This window comes from Microcaecilia unicolor, chromosome 5 (assembly GCF_901765095.1).
Source record: "Microcaecilia unicolor chromosome 5, aMicUni1.1, whole genome shotgun sequence".
In the NCBI taxonomy this organism is placed as follows: Eukaryota; Metazoa; Chordata; class Amphibia; order Gymnophiona; family Siphonopidae; genus Microcaecilia; species Microcaecilia unicolor.
Genome location: NC_044035.1, coordinates 241,433,568 through 241,457,658, shown reverse-complemented (window position 1 = coordinate 241,457,658; position 24,091 = coordinate 241,433,568). Strand labels below are relative to the sequence as shown.

Below are 24,091 nucleotides of genomic sequence, written 5' to 3'. Positions count from 1 at the left end.
TGTATGTTTGGTCAATCAACAGGACAAAGCTATCATCAATGGGATTTACTGCCATTAGAATGGAACCCTTTACATCTGTTTCTGGCAGCTTTCCCTGAGTAGTGGAAGTTACAGACCCTCCTGAACTACTTTCTGGCTGCCTCTTGCTATTTATCAGGAAAGCATTTTCTTAATTGGGAAAGGGTGAGTGATTAAGTGATATAGAGGAGAAGAAATCCATGTCAGGAAGAGGTTTTGCTCCTAAGCAAAGGAAGACACCTGAAAAGAAAAATTTATAACATTGACACATTATACTTTAGCTTCTTTCCACTCATCCAACCCTGCGTTCTTTTCCACATGCCCACTAACCATGAAATCACCACTTGCAGAGCATGGCTGAGAGGCATTCTAGGGATGGCACTGATTATACATATAGGAGCCGATATTCAGACCGCGGGATTTAGCCCAGCTAACTCCCGCAGTCGAGGCTAAGGCCAGATATTCAATACTGGGCCATTTCCGGTGACCGGCATTGATATCTGGTTTAATTTTGGGTGGATTAAAGAAAACCGTCTGAGTCGATATTCAGACTTAGCCGATTATCTTTAAACAGGCCAAAGATGTACCAAGTTTTCACGTGGCTGAATATGGCTGCTGAACCAGCTTTAACAATCGGCGAATAGCCAGTTGTATCAGCCGATATAACCGGCTATCTGTTAGCCGCTAACCGCTCATATTCAGTGGGAGATAGCCGCTTAATATAGCTGCTAAATATCGCCGGATAACCGGCTATGGGAGACGGGACTGGTGGTTGGGAGGCGTGGATAGTGCTGGGCAGACTTATATGGTCTGTGCCAGAGCCGGTAGTGGGAGGCGGGGCTGGTGGTTGGGAGGCGGGGATAGTGCTGGCAGACTTATACGGTCTGTGCCCTGAAGAGCACAGGTACAAATCAAAGTAGGGTATACACAAAAAGTAGCACATACGAGTTATCTCGTTGGGCAGACTGGATGGACCGTGCAGGTCTTTTTCTGCCGTCATCTACTATGTTCCTATGTATGTTACTATGTTCCTGGCCGGTTAAATGGTTTTGAAAATTTGGCAATGAACAAAAAAGTGGAAAGTGGACGAAGGCTCAACAAACAAATGGGATCAACAAAAATCTTTTATTCAATGCATAAAAGAACAGTTCTTGTTAGCTGTAGTATAAATGACTCGACATGTTTCGGCACATGCATGCCTGCCTCAGGAGTCTGCTGATATAAGTCCTGCAAATGGAACTGAACAGCCACAACAAATGATATATGTTGGTCTTGAAAAAGACCATGCATAAAGTATGGATGCACTGTACAAAAGGTTCAAAATCCACCACTTGATAATCCTTCAGCAGAAGATTTGGTAGTGGTAGAAAATTCGGTAATGATAAAGTAACATCCGAGGTCTGAGCGGATCCACACCCAGTGGTAATTCCGAAGTTGGCGTGCGCTGTTTCCTGTGGTAGAAACTAATTTTCTATTTTCTACAATGGGGTATTCCCGGCAGTAATCGGCAGTGCAACTTCATTGCCGCATACTGCCTGATTACCGCTTGAGTAGCGTGTGAGCCCTTACCACCAAGTAAATAGGGCTCAGGCAGTAAATAGCCGTGCGCTACTTTTAATTTTAGTGCATGGCCATTTACTGCCTCACTTTTTTTAAGGCATTTTTACCCACTGCAGCAAAAAATGGTCCAGCACGTGCCAATTTCACGCACCAACACTTCCACAAGCCACATTTTACTGCAGCTTAGTAAAAGGGCCTTTAAATGTCAGCCCCACCTAAGGGCTACCAATATGAATGTCCTCCTCCCCTTGCAAATTCATGCTATCCATTTGAACACATATTGAACAAAACAAAATATGATAGTGCTACACCTCTTCGACTGAAACTGCACTGGCTCCCTACCATGGCCCGCATTACCTTCAAACTCTGTACGGTGCAGCCCCTGGTTATATGATTGCCCTGATTGATCTTCCAGTCAGGAATAGTATCAGATCATCTCATACCTATATGAATCTTCATTATCCTAATTGCATTGGTCTTAAATATAAAATGTCCTACGAGTCCAATTTCACCTACTTAAGTACTCAAATGTGGAATTCATTACCAAAAAGAGTGAAAACGATACATGACCATCTAGAATTCCAGCGAACTTTACAGACCTATTTGTTTTGTAAGACCTACCCTTCTGAATCTGCCTAGCTGCCTCAACCCTGCACTGATTTAAAAGACAATGTTATTTCTTATTTCCTTTGTCATTTATTGTTCCCATCTACATCTACCTCTACCTTCCCTTACCCTATTTCTGATTGTATTTGTTTAACTTCGACCCAATACGGTGTCTTGTAAGCCACATTGAGCCTGCTGGTGTGTGGGAAAATGGGGGATACAAATACTGCAAATAAATAAATAAATAAATAAATAAATAAATAAATAAATTTGAGGAATACCAATTAGGCAGCCTATTGGCATTTTTCACAAGCAACTGCACACTTGAGTGTAAAAATATCAGTGTTCTGTACATACAGATACACAATTGGCATGCAAGCATAAAAGACTTGGTATAGAATAGCCCTTTTTAGATATAAGTGGTGATATTGGCCACAACACATACAGATTATTGAGTCAATATTCATACCATGGCGGTAAGTAGCTTGCAAAGCGCTTCCATAAGTACATAAGTAATGCCATACTGGGAAAAGACCAAGGGTCGTCGAGTCCAGCATCCTGTCCCCGACAGCGGCCAATCCAGGCCAAGGGCACCTGGCAAGCTTCCCAAACGTACAAACATTCTATACATGTTACTCCTGGAATTGTGGATTTTTCCCAAGTCCATTTAGTAGCGGTTTATGGACTTGTCCTTTAGGAAACCGTCCAACCCCTTTTTAAACTCTGCTAAGCTAACCGCCTTCACCACTTTCTCCGGCAATGAATTCCAGAGTTTAATTACACGTTGGGTGAAGAAAATTTTCTCCGATTTGTTTTAAATTTACTGTAGTTTCATCGCATGCCCCCTAGTCCTAGTATTTTTGGAAAGCGTGAACAGACGCTTCACATCCACCTGTTCCACTCCACTCATTATTTTATATACTTCTATCATGGCTCCCCTCAGCTGTCTCTTCTCCAAGCTGAATAGCCCTAGCCTCCTTAATCTTTCTTCATAGGGAAGTCGTCCCATCCCCGCTATCATTTTAGTCGCCCTTCTCTGCACCTTTTCCAATTCTACTATATCTTTCTTGAGATGCGGCGACCAGAATTGAACACAATACTCAAGGTGCGGTCACACCATGGAGCGATACAATGGCATTATAACATCCTCACACCTGTTTTCCATACCTTTCCTAATAATACCCAACATTCTATTCGCTTTCCTAGCTGCAGCAGCACACTGAGCAGAGGGTTTCAGTGTATTATCGACGACGACACCCAGATCCCTTTCTTGGTGTGTAACTCCTAACATGGAACCTTGCATGACGTAGCTATAATTCGGGTTCTTTTTTCCCACATGCATCACCTTGCACTTGCTCACATTAAACGTCATCTGCCATTTAGCCGCCCAGTCTCCCAGTCTCGTAAGGTCCTCTTGTAATTTTTCACAATCCTGTCGCGATTTAACAACTTTGAATAACTTTGTGTCATCAGCAAATTTAATTACCTCGCTAGTTACTCCCATCTCTAAATCATTTATAAATATATTAAAAAGCAGCGGTCCTAGCACAGACCCCTGAGGAACCCCACTAACTACCCTTCTCCATTGTGAATACTGCCCATTTAACCCCACTTTCTGTTTCCTATCCTTCAACCAGTTTTTAATCCACAATAGGACATTTCCTCCTATCCCATGACCCTCCAATTTCCTCTGTAGCCTTTCATGAGGTACCTTGTCTAACGCCTTTTGGAAATCCAGATACACAATATCAACCGGTTCCCCTTTGTCCACATGTTTGTTTACTCCTTCAAAGAATTGAAGTAAATTGGTCAGGCAAGATTTCCCCACACAAAAGCCGTGCTGACTCTGTCTCAGTAATCCATGTCCTCGGATGCGTTGTGGGCTGCCTTAACCATAGCTATTCAATTCCGGGGCATGCGCAGCTGACCACTGACTCATAAGTTAACCAAGCATAGATTAACTCGCCACATAAAGTTAGGCTGTTCTACCTTTATGCAATTACTTAGCAAATTAATGAATTGAAAATCACAGCTAACCAGGTAAGTTTCTGCTTCACTCTAACTCTGCCCCCGGACCGTCCACAAACTAACGGTTTTCAGGATAGGTACTTAGAGGAGATGTGGAGCATCACTATCCAGTTAAGTGCTGCTGAATGTCCTCTGATAGCCCTGCACAAGCGAGTTAAATGGCCAGTAGCCTTTCCTGGCTGTTTAAATAGTTTTGAATATTGATCCATACACATTTATCTAAACCACCCAAAAAGCAGGTATAATTTGGGCAGCATAGCAAATATATAATCTACTAGTAAAAAAGGGCTGTTTCTGACACAAATGAAATGGGCGCTACAAGGTTTTCATCGGAGTGTGTATGTTTGACAGAGTGTGTGTGAGAGTGACTGTGTGAGAGAGAGAGAGTGAATGTGCAAGTGTGTGAATGTGAGAGAGAGAGTGAGACTGGGTGCGAGTGTGTGTGTGAGAATGAGTGTGTGGCTATAGCTGGGGGAGCCCCCCTCCCTCCCAGTTCCAGGGGCCAACCTCCCTCCCTCCCAATACCATGGTCATCCCCCTCTCCCTCCCTTCCAATTCCATGGTCTCCCCCCCCTCTCTCCCTCCCCATTCCATGGTCGTTCCCCCTCCCTCTGAGTTCCAGGGTTGTCCCCTCCCCTCCCTCCCTCCCAGTTCCATGGGCCCTCCTCCCAGTTCCAGTGCCCGTCCTCCCTCCCTCCAAATTCCATGGGTGTCGTCCCCCTCCCCCTCCCTCCGAGTTGCAGGGCTGTCCCCCTCCCTCCAAGTTCCAGGGTCATCCCCCTCCCTCCGAGTTCCAGGGTCGTCCCCTCCCATCCCCTCCCTCCCTTCCTCTGAGTTCCAGGGTCGTCCCCTCCCTCTCTCCCTCCGAGTTCCACGGTCGCTCTGTCCCTCCCTCCCTCCGATTTTCAGGGTCTCCTCCCTCCCTCTGATTTTGCAGGGTCCCCCTCCCCCCTCCCCCCTGCCCCATCCCCTTCCTCCCAGTTTCAGGGTCCCCTCCCCCTTCCAGTTTCAGGGTCCCCCTCCCTCCGAGTTTCAGGGTACCCCCACCACTCTCCGAGTTTCAGGGCCCCTCTCTCCCTCCCTCCTTCCGAGTTTCAGGGCCCCCTTCCTCTTTCCGAGTTTCAGGGCCTCCCTCCCTCCGAGTTTCAGGGCCCCCCTCCCCAGGGAGTTTCAGGGTCCTTCCCTCCATCCTTCCCTCCATCCGAGTTTCAGGGTCCTCCCTCAGCCCGTCCCTCCCTCGCTGTTCCAGGGTCCCCCCATCTGTCCCTCCCTTCCACTTCCAGGCCGCCCCTTGCCTCCGAATTTAAAAAGTCATGTTGGACTTATGAAGTCGGGGTTACATCGTCTGGTAGTAGCGCTAAAAGCCGTGCAGCCTCAACTCTTCTCTCGCTGTCTGTCTCTCAGCTCTGGTCCCGCCTTGCGGAAACAGGAAATGAGGGCGGGACCAGAGTTCAGAGACAGACAGCGAGAGAAGGGCCAAGGCTGCACAGCTTTTAGTGCTACTGCTGGACGACGTAACCCCGACTTCGTAAGTCCAACATGACTTTTTAAATTCTGAGGCAGGGGGCAGCCTGGAAGTGGAAGGGAGGAAGGGAGGGACGGATGGGGGGGGGACCCTGAAACTAGGAGGGAGGGAGGGAGGGACGGAAATGTTTTTTCCAACGTTCCGATGTCTCTGGTGATGTCAGCTGGTGGTTACGAACGCAGCCAGAGACATTGGAACGTTGGAAGTGCAAATGATCATATTAGATGGGGGTAATTCTCAAAAGGTCACATAAAATTAGGTACCGGGATGATGTTTCCTACTAATTTTCTATAATGGCAGGGGTCTGTGCTGGGACTGCTGTATTTTAACATATCTATAAATGGTCTAGAGATGGGAGAACTAGTGAGGTAAATAAATTTGCTGACGACACAAAGTTATTCAAAGTTGTTAAATCGAAAGAGGATTGTGAAAAAATTACAAGAGGACCTTACGAGACTGGGAGACTGGGCGTCTAAATGGCAGATGACGTTTAATGTGAACAAGTGCAAAATGATGTATGTGGGAAAGAGGAACCCAAACTACTGTATAGCTACGTGATGCAAGGTTCTACATTAGAAATTACCGCCCAGGAAAAGGATTCATCGTTCATGATACGTTGAAACTCTCTGCTCAATGTGTATCGACAGCTAAGAAAGCAAATAGGATGTTAGGAATTATTAGAAAAGGAATGGAAAACAAAAATGAGAATATTATAATGCCTTTGTATCACTCCGTGGTACATTACCTCGAATACTGTGTGAATTCTCGTCACCGTATCTCTAAAAAGATATAGCAGAATTAGAAAAGGTACAGAGAAGGGCAATGAAAATGATAAAGGGAATGTAATGACTTCCCTATGAGGAAAGACTAAAGAAGCTAGGACTCTTCACCTTGGAGAAGAGATGACTGAGGGGAGATATAATAGAGGTCTATAAAATACTGAGGGGCCCTTTTACTAAGCCACGTAAGCGTCTACGCCTCCCAACAAGTGCCAAAATGGAGTTACCACCCAGCTACCGCGTGGCTCTTGTGGTAATTTCATTTTTGGTGCGTGTCCGATACGCATGTCTGGAAAATAATTTCTATTTTCAGATGCGTGTATCAGACGCACACCAAGTGGCATTTGGCGCGTGTAAGTCATTACCGCCAGGTTACCGCATGAGACTTTACCGCTAGGTCAATGGCTGGCGGTAAGGTCTTAGACCCAAAATAAATGCACAGCAATTTTCATTTTGCCGCACACTCATTTTCAGCAAAAATTTTAAAAAGGCATTTTTTTTGTTAGTGCGCTGAAAAATGATTCCGCGTGTACCCAAAACACACGCCTACACTACCGCAGGCGATTTTTCAGTGCACCTTAGTAAAAGAACCCCTGAGTGGAGTGGAACGTGTAGACGTGAATCGCTTGTTTATTCTTTCCAAAAATACTAGGGGACATGCAATGAAGCTTCTAAGTAGTAAATTTAAAACCAACCAGAGAAAATATTCGTTCACTCAATATGTAATTAAACTCTGGAATTAGTTGCCAGAGAATGTGGTAAAAGCAGTTAGCTTAGCAAGGTTTTAAAAAGGTTTCGATAATTTCATAAAAGAAAAGTACATAAGCCATTATTAAGATGGACTTGGGAAAATGCACCGCTTATTTCTAGAATAAGCAGCATAAAATCTATTTTACCGTTCTGGAATCTTGTCAGGTACTTGTGATCTGGATTGGCCACTGTTGGAAACAGGATGCTGGGCTTGATGGACAGTTGGTCTGTCCCAGTATGGCAACACTTATGTTCTTATGCCATTATAGATGCATGTCTAACTTTAGGTGCAAGCACCTATGACAGATTGATGGCTAGTGTAAATGCTTGCAGCAAAATGTAAGCAGTCTGGCGCATAATTACTAATATTCTATAACCCGCAAAAGGACTAGACACGTTCCTGACCTGCCCATGCCCCTCCCAGGTCCCAGCTCCCATGCAGTTTGCATGCTATGGATTTCACACGCAGTTTGCAGAATCCCAAGTAAAAGCAGTTACACATATAACATAATTAGTGACAACATCAACTATAGCCAATAATTGATAAATGTTAATTATTATATTAAGTTATGCATGCAACTGACACTATTCTGCAACTTGGTTGCAACTTTGCACTAATTTCTTAATTCTATAAGTGTCACCAAAAATTGTGCATGCAATTTAATTGAATGAGTCAATTATTACTAATAATTGGCTTTTTAACAACCAATTATTGGTGCTAATTGCAATCAATTAATATGTACATATGTAAATTTAGGTGTGTGATCCACACTTAAATTTTATGCATGTCCTGGAAAAGGGGGCATGGAAATGAGAGAGTCATGGACATTTCAGGGCAGAACACGGGTGCGGATTCGAGTTGTGTGTGTAATTATAGAATACTAGTATAAAAGGCCCATTTCGGTAGGCAATGAAACGGGCGCTAGCAAGGTAATCCCCCCTCCCTCCAGACCCCCCTCCCTCCCTCCCTTCCGAGTTCCAGACCCCCCTCCCTCCGTTTCGAGTTCCAGACCCCCCTGCCTCCCTCCCGAGTTCCAGACCCCCCTCCCCAGACCCCTCCCTCCCTTCTTTCCGTCTGAGTTCCAGACTCCCCTCCCTCCCTCTCTCCCAGTTCAAGGCCCCCTCACACACAGAAACTTGAACAGATGATCATTCATCAAGCAACGCCCCGGCGCAGCTGAGAAGAGAAGTTTGGTTGTCGTCAGCACAGGAATGCAACGGTGGCGGGGGAGGGTTTTCGGCGGAAAGGGAGGGGTCGAGAGGGTTGCGGCAGGGGGTCCAGGGGTCACTTATGTGGAGGGGGGTGTTGGAGGGAGGGGGGAGTCTTGAAGGGGGCCTTGAAGGGGATGGAACGTGTGTTTGTGTGGGGCGGGGGTGTTGATGTTCTTCAGGTGTGGGGGGTGCTTTGGTGATGTGCCGGGGGGGGGGGGGTTCTGTGTTGCAGGGAGCGGCGCACTGACAGCTGATTCCCAGGCAGGGGGAGGAGTAGGGTGTTTCTCTACTCTTCCCCTTGCCTTGGAATCAGCTGTCAGTGACGTTACTGACGTCAGTGTGTTCTAAGCTGCCTAGCAGACCACCTCCGAGGGATCCGCGTTCCCAGGCAGGTTAGAATGTTGGAGGTGAGTATTATTATATAGGAAGGGGATTCCATATGTAAATTTAAGTGGGGCATTTACACCACATTTTCATTGACACAAATGGACACACCTAAATTTATACGTGACTCCTGTGCTTAAGCACTATTCTATAAACCATGCCTAATTTAGGCGCGGCGTATAGAATTGCACTTAAGTGTTTTTTTCCATGCTGATTTTTAGGCACAATTTATAGAATTCACCTCTAAGTGTACAATCGTGCACATAAGTTTATAGAATTATGGAATATTCCCTAGATTCTGATAGATCTCAGATAAGTCTGCCTTGGCAGTAATTGTTTTTGGGCACTATTTGGTTCTTTGGTATTTCTGGTGCTTTATTTGTTTTTTTGGGTACAGCTTTGGATAGATTCTACAGATAGATTTTACAGGAAACACAGTCCACAAGTTTTAAGTTTAACATTCATGCTAATGATTCCTCTGACTCTCATAGTTTTCAGTTTCTTGCTTTAACATCTTCCTTCAATCTCCAACTGTGCTCCACTGCCCTGACTCACCAGAATGGCCACTATCTCGATCTTATCCTCTCCTCAAACTGCTCACTCTCCCATTTCTGCGCCTCACCTCTTCCCCTCTCCAACCATCATCTGATAACTTTCACACTTAAACACCCTCCTCCCCAGGCACATCCAATCCTAAGCAACACATTTAGGAATCTTCAGGCTATCGACCCTTCGATCCTATCCTCCAACGTCTCAAATCTCTTCTCTACCGCTATGGTATCCAAGTCCGTTAATGAGGCTGTCTCGGCCTATAACACTATTCTCTCCTCTGCATTGGACACTCTCGCTCCTCCCATGCCTTGTCCTGTAAAACATACCAAACCCCAGCCTTGGCTGACCTCTACAATCCGCTACTTACGTTCCTGCGCCCGCTCTGCCGAACGCCTCTGGCTAAAATCTCGTGCCCATGCTGACTTCATACATTTCAAATTCTTGCTGACCTCCTTCCAGTGTGCTCTTTTCTTCGCCAAACAGGACTATTACATCCAGTTGACAAACTCTCTTGGCTCAAACCCTCGACGCCTCTTCACCACTCTGAACTCTCTCCTTAAAGTGCCTTCTCCTCCAACTCCCCCCTCACTTTCTTCCAAGATTCTAGCTGAGTACTTCCACGATAAGGTCCACAAGATTAAACTTGAATTCTCAACCAGTTCACCCCCACCTCTCCCTTCACTAGTCCATTCTCTCAACCCCCCCAACCCCCACCTCCTTTTCTTCCTTTCCTGAAATCACTGAAGACGAAACTACACTCCTTCTCTCCTCCTCAAAACTAATCACCTGCTCCTCTGACCCTATTCCCACTCATCTACTCAATACTATCTCACCCACTGTCATCCCTTTCATTTGTCATATCCTCAATCTTTCACTTTCCACTGCGACTGTTCCCGATGCCTTCAAACATGCCGTAGTACCACCACTCCTAAAGAAACCCTCATTGGACCCTACCTGTCCCTCCAACTATCGCCCCATCTTCCTGCTCCCTTTCCTATCCAAGATGCTTGAACGTGCTGTTCACCATCATTGCCTCGACTTCCTATCATCTAAAGCAATTCTTGATCCACTTCAATCTGGCTTTCGCCCCCGTCATTCAACCGAAACGGCGCTTACTAAAGTCTCCAACAACCTGCTCCAGGCCAGATCCAAAGGGCTTTATTCTATCCTCATCCTTCTTGATCTATCTGCTGCTTTTGACACAGTCGATCACAGCTTACTCCTCGATACGCTATCCTCGCTTGGTTTTCAAGGCTCTGTTCTTTCTTGGTTTTCTTCTTATCTCTCCAAACGTACTTTTAGCGTATACTCTGGTGAATCCTCCTCCTCTTCTATCCCGCTGTCAGTTGGTGTACCTCAGGGATCTGTCCTGGGACCTCTACTCTTCTCCATCTATACTTCTTCGCTTGGTACTCTGATCTCATCCCATGGTTTTCAGTATCATCTTTACGCCGATGATTGCCAGATCTACCTCTCTACACCAGAAATCTCAGCAGGCATCCAGGCCAAAGTTTCAGCATGCCTGTCTGACATTGCTGCCTGGATGTCTCACCGCCATCTGAAGCTAAGCATGACCAAGACTGAGCTTCTTATCTTTCCACCTAAACCGACCTCTCCTCTCCCCCCCTTTCTCTATTTCTGTGGATAATACGCTCATCCTTCCCGTCTCATCAGCACGTAACCTTGGGGTCATCTTCGACTTCTCCCTCTTCTTCGCTTCGCATATTCAGCAGACTGCTAAAACCTGTCGGTTCTTCCTCTATAACATCACCAAAATTCGCCCTTTCCTTTCTGAATATACAACCAGAACCCTCATCCACACTCTTATCACCTCCCGCTTAGACTACAGCAACTTGCTTCTCACAGGACTCCCACTGAGCCATCTCTCTCCTCTTTAATCTGTTCAAAATTCTGCTGCATGACTAATATTCCACCAGTGTCATTATGCTCATATTGGCCCTCTCCTCAAGTCACTTCATTGGCTCCCTATCCATTTCCGCATTCAGTTCAAACTCCTCTTACTGACTTACAAATGCATTCACTCTACAGCTCCCCAGTACCTCTCCACTCTCACACACTCTTCCCCAGGAACTCCGCTCACTGGGCAAATTTCTCTTATCTGCACCCTTCTCCTCCACCGCTAACTCCAGACTCCGTTCCTTCTATCTTGCTGCACTGTATGCCTGGAATAAACTTCCTGAGCCGGTACACCAAGCCTCATCTCTGGCCATCTTCAAATCTAAGCTATAAACCCACCTCTTCGATGCTGCTTTTAACTCCTAAACCTAAACCTAACCCTTCAACTGTCCCCTATCCCTGATATGTCCTGTCTGTCCTAACCCTTATCCCTTACTTATCCTGTCTGTCATAATTAGATTGTAAGCTCTATTGAGCAGGGACTTTCTCTCCATGTTCAAGTGTGAAGCGCTGCTTACGTCCGGTAGCGCTATAGAAATGATTAGTAGCAGCAGTAGTAGATCCTATTTAGGGCACCTAACATTCCGCACTGAAATCCAAGCACATTCTATAACAAGGCATAAAACTTAACTGGCTTAATAAGCCAATCAGCATTGTTAACAACACTTTACCAGCAGTAATGAGCACTAATGGGCAATAATTAGAATTTACACACACAATTCCCTATACATATTCTGTAACACATTGCACCTAAATTTTAAATGCACACAAGCAAAAAGAGTCGTAGTTATGGGCAAGGAAATAGGCATTTTGTGGGTGTTCTGAAATTTAAGCACATTGTTATAGAACATGGCCCACTGTGTCTGAATCTAAGTGCTGGGATTTACGCCACATTTTCATTAGTGTGAATGAAGGCCCGTAGTTTTAGGTGCAAGAATGTCAACTAAGCATATTCTACATATTGCGCCTAAATTTAGCTGCTGCTTGTAGAATACAGTTAGGTAGAAATGTTTTCCGTGTGGATTTTTTCAGGTGCCATATATAGAATCTGGCCCTATATGTGTAGTGGTCAAATATCCCACTTATACATGTAAAGGGCAATTTTATAACAGGGTGTCTAAGTTTAGAAGGCAAGAAGGCATCTACTTTGGGCCCCATTTTATGTGTCTTTATAAAAACTAGTGCAAAACCAGCAGATGTAAATGTCCATGCATAGAATATACAAGTAAGCATTTTTTAACCAATGGAGTAAATTCTAAAGTCAGCACTGAAAAACCATATGGTTAGTGTGATTCTATAAACTACACCTAAAGTTAGGTATAGTTTTATAGAATATGCACACGCACCATTCTTGCAGCTAAAATGTTGGCGTTCCCTTTTAGGCCACCTAAAACCAGGCCTAAATACCTATGTCTAAGTTAGGAGCAGATCGTCTGTATTCCATAATAGTGCACATAATTTTTTGAAATGCCGATAACCTGCCCAAATCCACGCCCCCTTTTCAACTGTGTGCATTAGAATTTACATGCACTGACTTATAGAATACGCCTAGAATGCTGTGCGCATAAATTCTAATTAAAGCCAATTAGTGCTCCTAATTGGTTGTTAAGTACCAATTATCGGCACTGATTGGTATGTCAATCAACTAAATTGTGCGCACAATTTGGCCAAGTGGCCAAAATTAGCATGCACAACTTAAGGTGCCATTAACAGAATTTGGGGAAATATGAGTACTTTGGAACTCCACCCAGACTGCTCCCCTCCACAATGCCTAAACTGAAAGTACGCACATGCTTTTCTGTCTGACTGAAAGTAAGGCACCATTAGTGCATGCATGTTATAGAACTAGCACATACACACAGATAGGGCTAGATTCTATATATTGTGCCAAAATAAAAGCACTATTCTACAAGGCTTAAAGTTACACACATCAATCAAGCCTAATTTTAGATGTGGTGCAAATGTACAGGCCTACTTTAGGCACAAATCCCCGTTATTCTATAACAATGCGTGTTAATTTTAGGAACGCTCTCATTAAGCCCATGACCCTCCCTTTTCTGCATCCCCTTTTTCAGATCTTGCGTAAATTTTAGGTGTGGATCCTGTACCTAAATTTATGTGCGTAAATGCTAATTCAATCTAATTAGTGACAATAATTGCTTGTTAAACCAATTATTGGCACTAATTAGCTTGTTATTTCATTAGATTATGCATGTAAATTGGGTGCACACCCAAATTTGTGTACACAGTTTTTGGCCACTTTTATAGAATTAAGGTGATGTTGTGCATTTACACGTGTACGTGCAAGCCATGTGCTCAGCGATATTCCATAATACAAGCACATAATTGAGAGGGAATGTACATGTAGACAGAGCATGGGTGGGCCATAGGAGGGGCAGACGTTTTGATGGTCAACTTACAGGACACTGCATATTGCCCATGTGCCTGCTACATTTTGGCACCCCCATTTGCACCAGGTTTATAATATTCTATAAGGATACGTGATAGACACCCACATGTCCTTATAGAATAGGCTCTCACCATGAGTTAGGGAAGAGACATGGGGAACCAATCCAGGTGGGACACCAAAAGCTGAGTAGATACCATCTTTATTTCCAATGACCATATATAAAAGACTCAACACGGTTCCCTGTTTTGCCAATGGTATGCCTGCCTCAGGAGTCAACATATCTACATATGTAAAAAAATATATATATATACAAATATAACAAATGAAGATATTGCATATGTAAAGAATATAAACATGGTTGCCATAAAAAGACACATAAAATTATACATAATGCCATGCAAAAAGAAAGAGATTGTATAATTAAAAATACAATGGACCAGATTCTAATTATGGCACCTTGAAAATCTGCAAGGAAAACATTTCCGCCTAATCATATTCTATTCTATAAGCCGTGCCTAGATTTAGGTGTGGTATATTAAAATATGCTTAGTTGACATCCTACCACCTAAAACTATGTTCCTCCATTTACACCAATGAAAAAGTGGCGGAAATCCTGGCACACAGATTTAGGTGCAGTGAGCCACGTTCTTTAACAGCGCTCATAAATTTTGAAATGCCCATGAAATGCCCATTTCCCCAACCATAACCACACTCCTTTTGCACATTAAAATTTAGGCATAGTGCATTACAGAATACACTTAGGGAGTTATGCGCATAAATTCTAATTATTGCCAATTAGTGCTTATTGCTTGTTAAGATTGGCTTGTTAAACCAATTAAGTTGTGTGCGTTGTTACAGAATATGCTTGGATTTCAGCATGGCAATACTTATGTACTTACGTATTTATATGTATGTGTGTGAATATAAATTAATATATAAAGGAGACTAACAAGTAGCCAGAGAAATAAAAAGTGAAATATGAAGAGGACCAACCTGTGTCATATAGATGCACTATACCTTGTTACACTTTAAGTATACCACTAATTCGCTAAAAAGACTTTCTTTACACAACTTTATAAGGGTATCTTGCTCATTGTTCTGATGCTTTATTGACTTGGTTTACTGTTTACTGTTTCATTATGCTAGTAGTATTTTAATTCCTTTTCATGCTATATATGCATGACATATTCTTTTAAGTGCACTCCAAGCTTTTCTAATTTCCATGGTTTGCCAAATTGTACAGACAACTTAATTGATTAACAAGCCAATCAGTGCTGATAATTGGTACTTAACACTAATTAGCTGCACTAATTGGCTTTAATTAGAATTTAGGCACACAACTTTCTAGGCGTATTCTACAATGTGGTGCATATAAATTCTTATGCACACAGTTGAAAAGGGGGTGTGGCAATGGTCATGGAATGGGCAGGTTATGAGCATTTCAGAAAACTTATGCACACTTGTATTTTCATTAAATAAACCCTTTCTTTTTGCATGATATTAGGCCTGGTTTTTAGGGTCCTTTTACTAAGGTGCACTGAAAAATGGCATGCACTAGTGTAAACACGTGTTTTGAATGTGCAGAGATCCATTTTTCAGCGCACCTATAAAAATGCCTTTTAAAAAATTTTGACCGAAAATGGATGTGCGGCAAAATGAAAATTGGTGCGTGTCTATTTTGGGTCTGAGACCTTACTGCCACCCATTGACTTAGCAGTAAGGTCTCACTCATTAACTGGGCAGTAATGGGCTATGCATGTAGAATGCCTTTTACCACCTGGTAGCGCCGCGTGCCAGAAAATAAAAATTATTTTCTGGCACGCGTAGTGGACACGTATAAAAAATGAAATTACTGCCCGGGCCATGTGGTAGCCAGGCGGTAATTGCAAATTGACATGCATTGGGAATTTAATTGGAATTTATGGGCATAAATTTAGGTGTGCGATCTGTGCTTAAATTTTACACAAGTAAAAAAAGGGGGGCACAGAAATGGAGGCATCATGGGTGGAACAGGAATTCCTAGCATTTATGCGTGTTGTTATAGAATAAAGGGGGGGGGGGAACAGATGCCTAACTTAGGTACACATTTGCACCACCATGTTTCAGTTGGTGCAAATGGCCACGCCTAAAATTAGGCACAATTCCTGGGAGTAAGCACTATTCTATAAACCGTACCTAACTTTAAGCGCAGCTTATAGAATAACTCTTTTTTCAGTGCCATATATAGAATTCACCCCATAGTGTCAATGAATATATGAATAATTTGAAATGTCTACACTAAGTCTAGGAGGCCTTGTGAACACATTAGTGTCCCCTCCCCCCATCTTCTTATGATAAGGACCTGAAACAACTACGCTTTCATCCTCTTTACCTGTTATTTCCTTAGGTGGTGCCTCCCAGCCCAGCCTAGCTATACCTAGATAATACAGGAGGGAGCAAGGGGCCACCACACCTTAATTACACCAGTGCTGCCATTAAGCAGCAAATATATGGGGCCAATGCAGAAAGCCACTGCAAGCAGAAGTGCATGATTACCACGAGGTGTATGCACACATTAGTGGCCACACGATGCAGAAAGGTGTTCGCCGCGACAGTTAACTCCCATGGTACACATGAGTGCACAGTCTATTAAAATGATTGCTAATGAGACCATTAGGTATCCCTCTGAAATGCATAGAAGTAAACATGGGATTTTCATTTGTGCACAATGTGAGAAATTCACCACCAGATCCATGGCATCATCAAAGGGTTAATCAAAGAGATTTAAAGCCAGTTTTTTTCTTTTTTTTCTGCATCCATAGCAAGTACCTGCAACTTTAAAAGACAGAACAGAAATAATAGTTGTATGAAGAGATAATAGCAGATTTACTGTACACGTTGTAAGCTTCATTTCTAGTCTTGTACTTGGTTCTTTTTCTAGTGGTCCCGGGTCCACTTCTCAGAGGTAGTGGGGTTGTAGCATAAGAACATAACAAATGGGTGTGGCTTGGGAAAAGGTGTTTTATATATAGAAATAGACTTATTATAAATGTACAGCACTTAGAACAGAAAGCTGTTACAGAGCTGCTTCTGGGTGTGTGTGTGTGTGTGTGTGTGTAGGTGAATATGTGTCTGTCCTGTCAGAGACCGAGGAGGGGTATGTGTGTGGAATGACTGTGCAGCGTGAATGTCTGTAGGTATATGTGTGTCAAGAATGTGTGGATATATGAATTTGTGTGCGTGTGTGTGTGTATTCTGTGTCTGAATGTTGTGTATGTCCTGTGTGTCTGAATGTTTGTCCATTTTTGTATGTATATACCTGAATTATCTCTTCCAGCACCTTCCTGTGTCCTCCTTTGGTTTGTTTGATCTGATATCTCCTGATTACCAAGGAGGTATGAATTCCTTTGAAGGAAACCACCACAGTGGAGACAAGGAATAGAATAGGTGTTTCGGTTAACTCATTTAAGCAGTGTTACATTCAGTCAGATTGCAGACACTGCAGACATTGCTGTGGTAATTTCAGACTGTAAGTGCAGACTCCTGAGGCAGGCCTTACAGCCGAAACATGGCCATGTTGAGTTGTCCAAAGATCTGTAATAAAGATATTGTCGTTCTATTCAGTCTCCACTGTGGTGGTTTCCTGCTGTTCAGTTGTTGAATGTGGTTCTTCTGTGGTTTTTGTGAATTCCTTTGAAGGCCCAGTTCTCAGAGATAGCCTGTCTGGCTACCCTTGAGCACTTAGTCCTATGTAAACTAATCCCATCAAACCACCTAATCCCATCAAGCCAACTAATCCCATCAGGTAAGGAGACATCCTGTCTACTTACACTGACATCACGAGGGGTCAGACTGGGAGGAGGGGAGGGTGGTTCAGAGCTGCATGCATTTCCTCCCAGAGGCTAACTCTCTCGGTAGGTCCTGAATCCTTAGTCAAGCTAACTTTCAGGTCAGGCCCTGAACTGTACAATATCATATTGATACATGTGCAGCACCAGCACACATCTGTACATGTTGTTCTACACACAAATATTAGTTTTATGTGCAAGAAAGTTTTGTGCGGTTAATATTTAAGCACAGAACATTCCGGTTCATGCACAGATGTGTGCTAGCATTTTCATTTTCTGTGGACATGCCCACAGTAGAGCCACCCTTAAGGGGTGCGCCTGCATCCGGCAGGCTTTCCTTGATTTGCATGTAAGTTCTGTTTGCCTTGACTTTGCATCTCATTGGCTTATTGCAATGTTGTGGAATATTTTCTCACTAATTTCAAGGTAGAAGCTGCACGCTCAGCCATCGGCACATGATTCTACTGTGTGGCTTTCTGCATCAACTCCATAGTGCCATGCCAGTGCTCATGGAAAGAGGAAAATAAATTATTCTGGGCATTAATTTTTTTTTTTTTTTTTTTGGGGGGGGGGGGGGGTTTGGAATTAGCAAAATTTAGAGAACCTTTCCTATTCATGTCCTTCACCTCTCCTTCCATAGCTAATGCCACTGGTAGTGCAGAGGCTGAGCCCTTGTGACAAAAACCAGAAAGTTCAAAGGCAGAAACCACAGTACAAAACTTCCTAAGGCGAACAATGACATTTTCTTATTCATTTGAACAACCAAATACATCATAAAGTGTCATTTGGAAGCATTTGCTTGCTGTTGTTGGGGGCGATGGAAGGTGGTTACAATTAAAGGCCTAAGTTACAAAGGGGCCCTTTTACTAAACTGCATTAGGCACTAACTCATGCCAAAAACAGCTTAAAATAGTGCACTGTGGGGTGCACTCAGATGTCCTGTGGTAGCTGCCAAAATGTGCGTGTATTAAGTGCATGTTTTTTTTTTTTTTTGCGAGGACGTGTCGGGGGCGGAGGGTGGGCATTCCTATGCTAATCAGTTAGTGCAGCTACATCACTATACGCAAACCGGTTAGTGCACGGATAGCGTGTAATCGCTTACCACCTACCAAATAGGCAGTGATAAGTGCACATGGGATCATTTTTCAAAATGGCTACATGCTAATGGCAACATTAGCACATGGCCATTAATACAAAAAAATATTTAAAAAGTAATTTTTATGGCTGTGATAAAAATGGCCTTAACACATGAGAAAGACCCATGTCAGGGCATGCTAAGGCCACTTTGTACCAGTAGCGTAGCCAAGGGTGGGCTTGGGTGGGCAGGCCCACCAGTAGCAGCACACCTATGATGTGGCCGGCAGAGATTCCCAAGCTGAAAACTCCCAACAACTGTCCCTCCTGCATACCTTATAAATAGCAGATCTTCGCCTGCAGGAAGCAGCGACTGATACATACTGCTTACACCAGCCCCACAGACGTATTCCCGCCTATGCGGAAACAGGAAGCTGCATCAGTGGGAAGGATGTGGGGCCTACATGAGTAGTGTGTATTAGTTGCTCCTCACTTGTGGTGAAAATCTGAAATTTAAAAGGTGTGCAGGAGAGGAGGGATATTTGAGAGACCATATGGCATGCAGGCGAGAGGAGAGACCAAATCACCTATGGGATGGGGTGGGATTCTTCTGCCCACCCATCCTGGGCCCAGGCCCACCCAAACTTGGGTGTCTGGCTACGCCCCTGCTTTGTACTTCAGCTTAGTAAAAAGGCCCCTGATGGGTTTTTTTTTAATTATTATTCTGTGCCAATGGAAAATCAAGAGCTCTGCTTACTATGCCACACTAGAGGAACGTTAGTGTTTTTTTAGCACGCACTAACCGTGTAGATGCCCATAATATTCTTTTGGACGTCTACATGGTTAGCACGCGCTAATTTTTAGCATGCACCAAAAATGCTAATGCACTTTAGTAAACAGGGCCCTAAGGGTAACCGGGCGGTAATGGTCTACGCACGTCGAATTCCACTTGATGCGGGGTAGCTGCCATGTGTCAGAAAATAAAAAATCATTTTCAGACGAGCGTAGTGGATGCGTGCCAAAATTGAAATTACCGCAAGGGCCACGCAGTAACCGGGCGGTAACTTCAATTCGGCACGCGTTGGGCACTCGTAGGCACCCACGCGGCTTAGTAAAAGGGCCCCTAATATATTTTCAAAGCACTTAGCCTTCCAAAGTTCCATAGGTTTCTATGGAACTTTGGAAGGCTAAGTGCTTTGAAAATATGCCTCTTGGCAAGTGTACTAAATTCATTTTTAAATTTGCAAACAGACTAAGCAAGACCTATACAACCCCATGATGTTCTGGAATGGGAATTTCGTAAGCCAATATGGTTATGGATTACACTGCTTTTCTTAGTTTGTTGTAACCAGTTCCTATAGCTAATGCATATTAAGGGGGCTAATAGGAACATATTTCCAGTCCACCCAATAATTTTGATGAATGGCTCTGACAAATAAGTGCAGTAAAGCAAAGGGGTGCTTTCACTTTAGGTCAACTGGTGCAATCTTTCAAGGGATAAAAACCTTCTAAGATGTTAATTTATCTTATAAGCATAAAAAGGTAAGAACATATCATCAATTTAAGCATTTACAGAATGATTAAGTTATGCCTGTATCCCTAGAGGAGACTGGAGACATTTTATATCCAGAAGCAATAAAACCCCATCTACTGGAGATGCTTAATTCATATCCTGCAGCCTCTGCCCCTCTCTCTCTCTCTCTCTCTCTCTCTCTCTCTCTCTCTCTCTCTCTCTCTCACTCTCTGTCGCCTGGCGTGGATAGATGCCATGCAACCAGACTAATTGGTGAAATGTTAATGTCATTTCATCTGCTATAGGCAGCATGAAAACATATTAGGTTGGTTAATGCATCTCCCACTCTCTCTCTCTCTCTTTTCACTGCACACATGACATACAGATGGAGCATGAAACATCAGCTGGGCCTCTCTGCTTGAATTTGTTTTGATTTCTTGGGTGTGGCAATTTGCAAGATTGTCTTTGAACTCCCATGGGCCTTTCCCACTGAAAGCAGAAAGCCTTTTGGGGGTACAGGATGAAGAGGGGTGAATACATTAAAGTCTAGCAAACCTGCTCATTTCTTCCTTTGGGAAGGGGAAAAAAAGAGGTGAAAACATTGCTAGAAATTGCATGTATCAGTCCTTTGTGCATTAGGAATCATGATTAATGGCACACACAATATATATCCTTGTACTGTGCATTTAATTAAACATTTATTTGAAATAAACAATTTAAATCTGTGGTGCTACTGTGCAATCCAAATTTAGGTCTGTGTACATTATATCCATCTCATTTATGGATTTTTAATACAAGAATGGGCTGAAAAGTTGCTCCTTTTGTTGTATTTTATGCAAGAATAATGAAAGGTATTGGTCTATATATTTGTTAATTCTATAACACATTTCATATATTATATATTTATCTATTTCATAGTCCTACAGCAACTGTTTCTTAAAGGGTTTCTCCCATAGGTACAAAACAGAAGGAAGCCTTTTGAAGGCAGGGCCCATGACAAGAATCCATGTCCCATCAGTGCTTTCAGTGTGTAGCACTCTAAAATGTCATTCACTGGCAGAGGGGCAGAGGAGATGACAAGGCTTCTCAGTTACTTTTCTTGTTCAGTTCTGCTCAAACCTCTCATCTTTGCTAGAGGGCATGAAAACTCCTGAAAAACACTTTTTCCTCATCTGACTAACCTTATGGTAGTATCTCCTCCAAACTCCCATATATGTGACCTGTGGACCTTTTTTTAAATTTTATATATGCTATTCCAATTTATATTTTCAACTAAAGAAGAGAAGGAGAGGGATTTAAAAAAAAAAAAAGAGCCTGGGAGACTAGACTGTGTCTGAAGCCATGCACAACTATCTAGGGAAAGCAGCCTGCGGCTTTTCTGTGCATCTGGGGTACAGTAGGCTAAAATGTCTCTTACAGTACTGTGATTCCAAGGACTTGGTTCCTCTGGTATTCCTTTTCCCCCTTCTTCTACCCTCCACCCATTCACCCATTTTTTTTCCTGTCTATCTTCCTTAACCACTGTCACTTGCCTTCTCCCCATCCCAGTGAGCAAATTCTACCTTGACATTCTGTGACACACCCCAGTCGCCTTCAGTGTTAGCTGTATGGAATTCAAATAAAGTGTCCTTACATGTGCAGCACATACTTCAGCTGTACAGACAGGCATTAGAAGAATAAAGAGACCAGAACCATCTTCCTTTGAACAGTCAGGATCTTCAGGTGTGCGTTATATAAGTTGTGCCTCAGTGTCTTTAATTCAGGAAGCAAAGAAGCTTCAATATGCAAGGGTGGGACTAGGGTGCATGGTCTTTGTTCAAATTAGATCTTCTCTGTGCTGTTTTACCTTGCAAATGCATCTGCCCAATATTGGTGCAGTGCAGGAGCCTATACAGATAATGAGCTGGCTTCCAACAGGTACCCCACTGGGCTTTCCCATCCCTGCTCAACGTTAACAGGGGTGGGGTCGAGCCTTTGCCAGCTGGTGAACCATTATTCAGAGTGCTTGCTTTAAGGAAACGTTGATTTTCATTTTTCACATCTAATTGCTTTTACTGTTTTATTCAATATTGCTGGCCTCAGTCAAATAGCAATTTTTGTGGACCCTCTTATTTCCTGAAGCGCCAACACTCGATTCAAACGCACAAGGTAGACAAAAAAAGGAAGTGAGGCATTCTGCGGTCCTTATTCATACACAGCTCTGTTTCTGTCTACACAAAACCGACAAAGAAACCCCGTAGAAAAACTAGGCGTCAAGTTTCTTTTCCGCACAGGTAGACGGATTCCCCAGCTTTTTAAAACGGAGATTCTCTCCTCCGCCCGCATTTTCGCAGATCCCTCAGCCACACACCCAACGCCCTCAAAAACCACAGGCAAGCCCTCGCGTCTAAGGACTCAGCCCCTTTACACCAAGACGGGTTGCAATTTTTAAACCTTCCATATCGAGCAAAGCCAATAAAAAGACAAAAGGTAAATGAATTTAAAAAATCTGTATCTTTGGAAGATTCATAAATGTAGCTACAGAGCGAACAGAGCAGTGCTTTAGGTCTGAAAAAGAATCCCCCAGCATCCCCCCCCCCCCCCCCCCCCCCCCCATCTACCCAAGCCTTCAGCGCCTCAGCAGAGAGAATCCAAAAATCATCTACCTGTTTTGTTCTTCTCATACAGCACAGCATGATCGGTAGCGTTCCCTTCCTTTCTTCTTCCTTCCTTGCTTCCTCCTCACACTCTCCCTTTCTGATTCCCCCCACTCCACGCCTTTCTTCTCTCTCTCTCACACTCTCTTTGACACGCACACACACATGCACACACACACATACGCCGGGGCAGTTAGCAGCAACTGTAAGGTCCGCTGCCTGTGCTCATCACACATGCAAACTCTCTCTCTCTCTCGCTCTGATATCTATCCAAGACTTGTTCACTAGCTCTCAATGACTGCTGCCCTTCTTTTCACTCTCTTCCTCCCCCCCCCCCCCACAACATACACATATTCTAGACAGCCACCCACTCCCAGTCCCCTGCTAGCCTCATGAATATTTAAACACCTACAATCTAGACCCATTGATGTTACCACTGTATGCACTAAAACTGAAGGGCAGGGGCACTGTACCCCTTTCCCTCCCCCCTTTTTGCCTCTTTCCCTCAGTTTTCTCCTCTAACATTAGACCAATGAAAACACAAAACCTTTAAGAGCAGACAGTATAATTAAAATTCAGACCATCAATAAGTATATATATATATATATATATATATATATATATATATATATATATATATATATATATATATATATATATATATATATATATATATATATATATATAAAATAAGGGGAGAGGGTGAAGGCTGTAATACACATGTAGGGTACTGATGTAGCTGAATCTCCTGAATCTTCATTTCAGCTTCACAAACCATGATGGCTGACATTCAACAAATATATAGCAAAATATGGAAATATAAAGAAATGGGATTATGATTATATCAACTGCATTGGTGTAATATTCTTCCAAAAGAAAATCACTAACAGGGTAGATATACCTGGAGGAAAATGGGAGGGGGGGAATGAAAGGCAACTTGAAAATGATGAAAGAATGCCCCAGGGTTTGGAAGGTCAAGGGGTTTCAGTACAAAAAAAAAGTTGAAAATCATACACCTGGTACACAACAGTCCAATTATAAATTAAGGTAAGCACTGTAAAACAGGAAAGAGACCTGGAAGTTATCATCTCATATGACATCAAACAAATTGTTCAATATGATAAAGCGACCAGCTCAGCTAACAGTGTGCTCCAGTACATAAGCAGAAATATCACCAGCAGGAAAAAGCAGATAATATCCTACCTCCAGATACATGGTCAGTTCTGGAGGTTGTACCTTCAAAAGTACTACTACTACTACTATTTAGCATTTCTATAGCGCTACAAGGCGTACGCAGCGC

At 43.3% G+C, this 24,091-nt stretch overlaps 1 protein-coding gene across 1 annotated transcript in view; it reads right to left on the bottom strand.

Annotated features, from left to right (window-relative positions):
• GAP43 (growth associated protein 43) overlaps positions 1-23,033 on the bottom strand; it is a 212,516-nt gene extending 189,483 nt beyond the window's left edge. The window contains exon 1 of the mRNA XM_030204964.1: positions 22,801-23,033. Coding sequence (XP_030060824.1) covers positions 22,801-22,830 — 30 coding nt within the window. The 5' untranslated portion in view covers positions 22,831-23,033. The remainder of the gene's footprint in view (positions 1-22,800) is intronic.
• Positions 23,034-24,091: the final 1,058 nt, after the last annotated feature.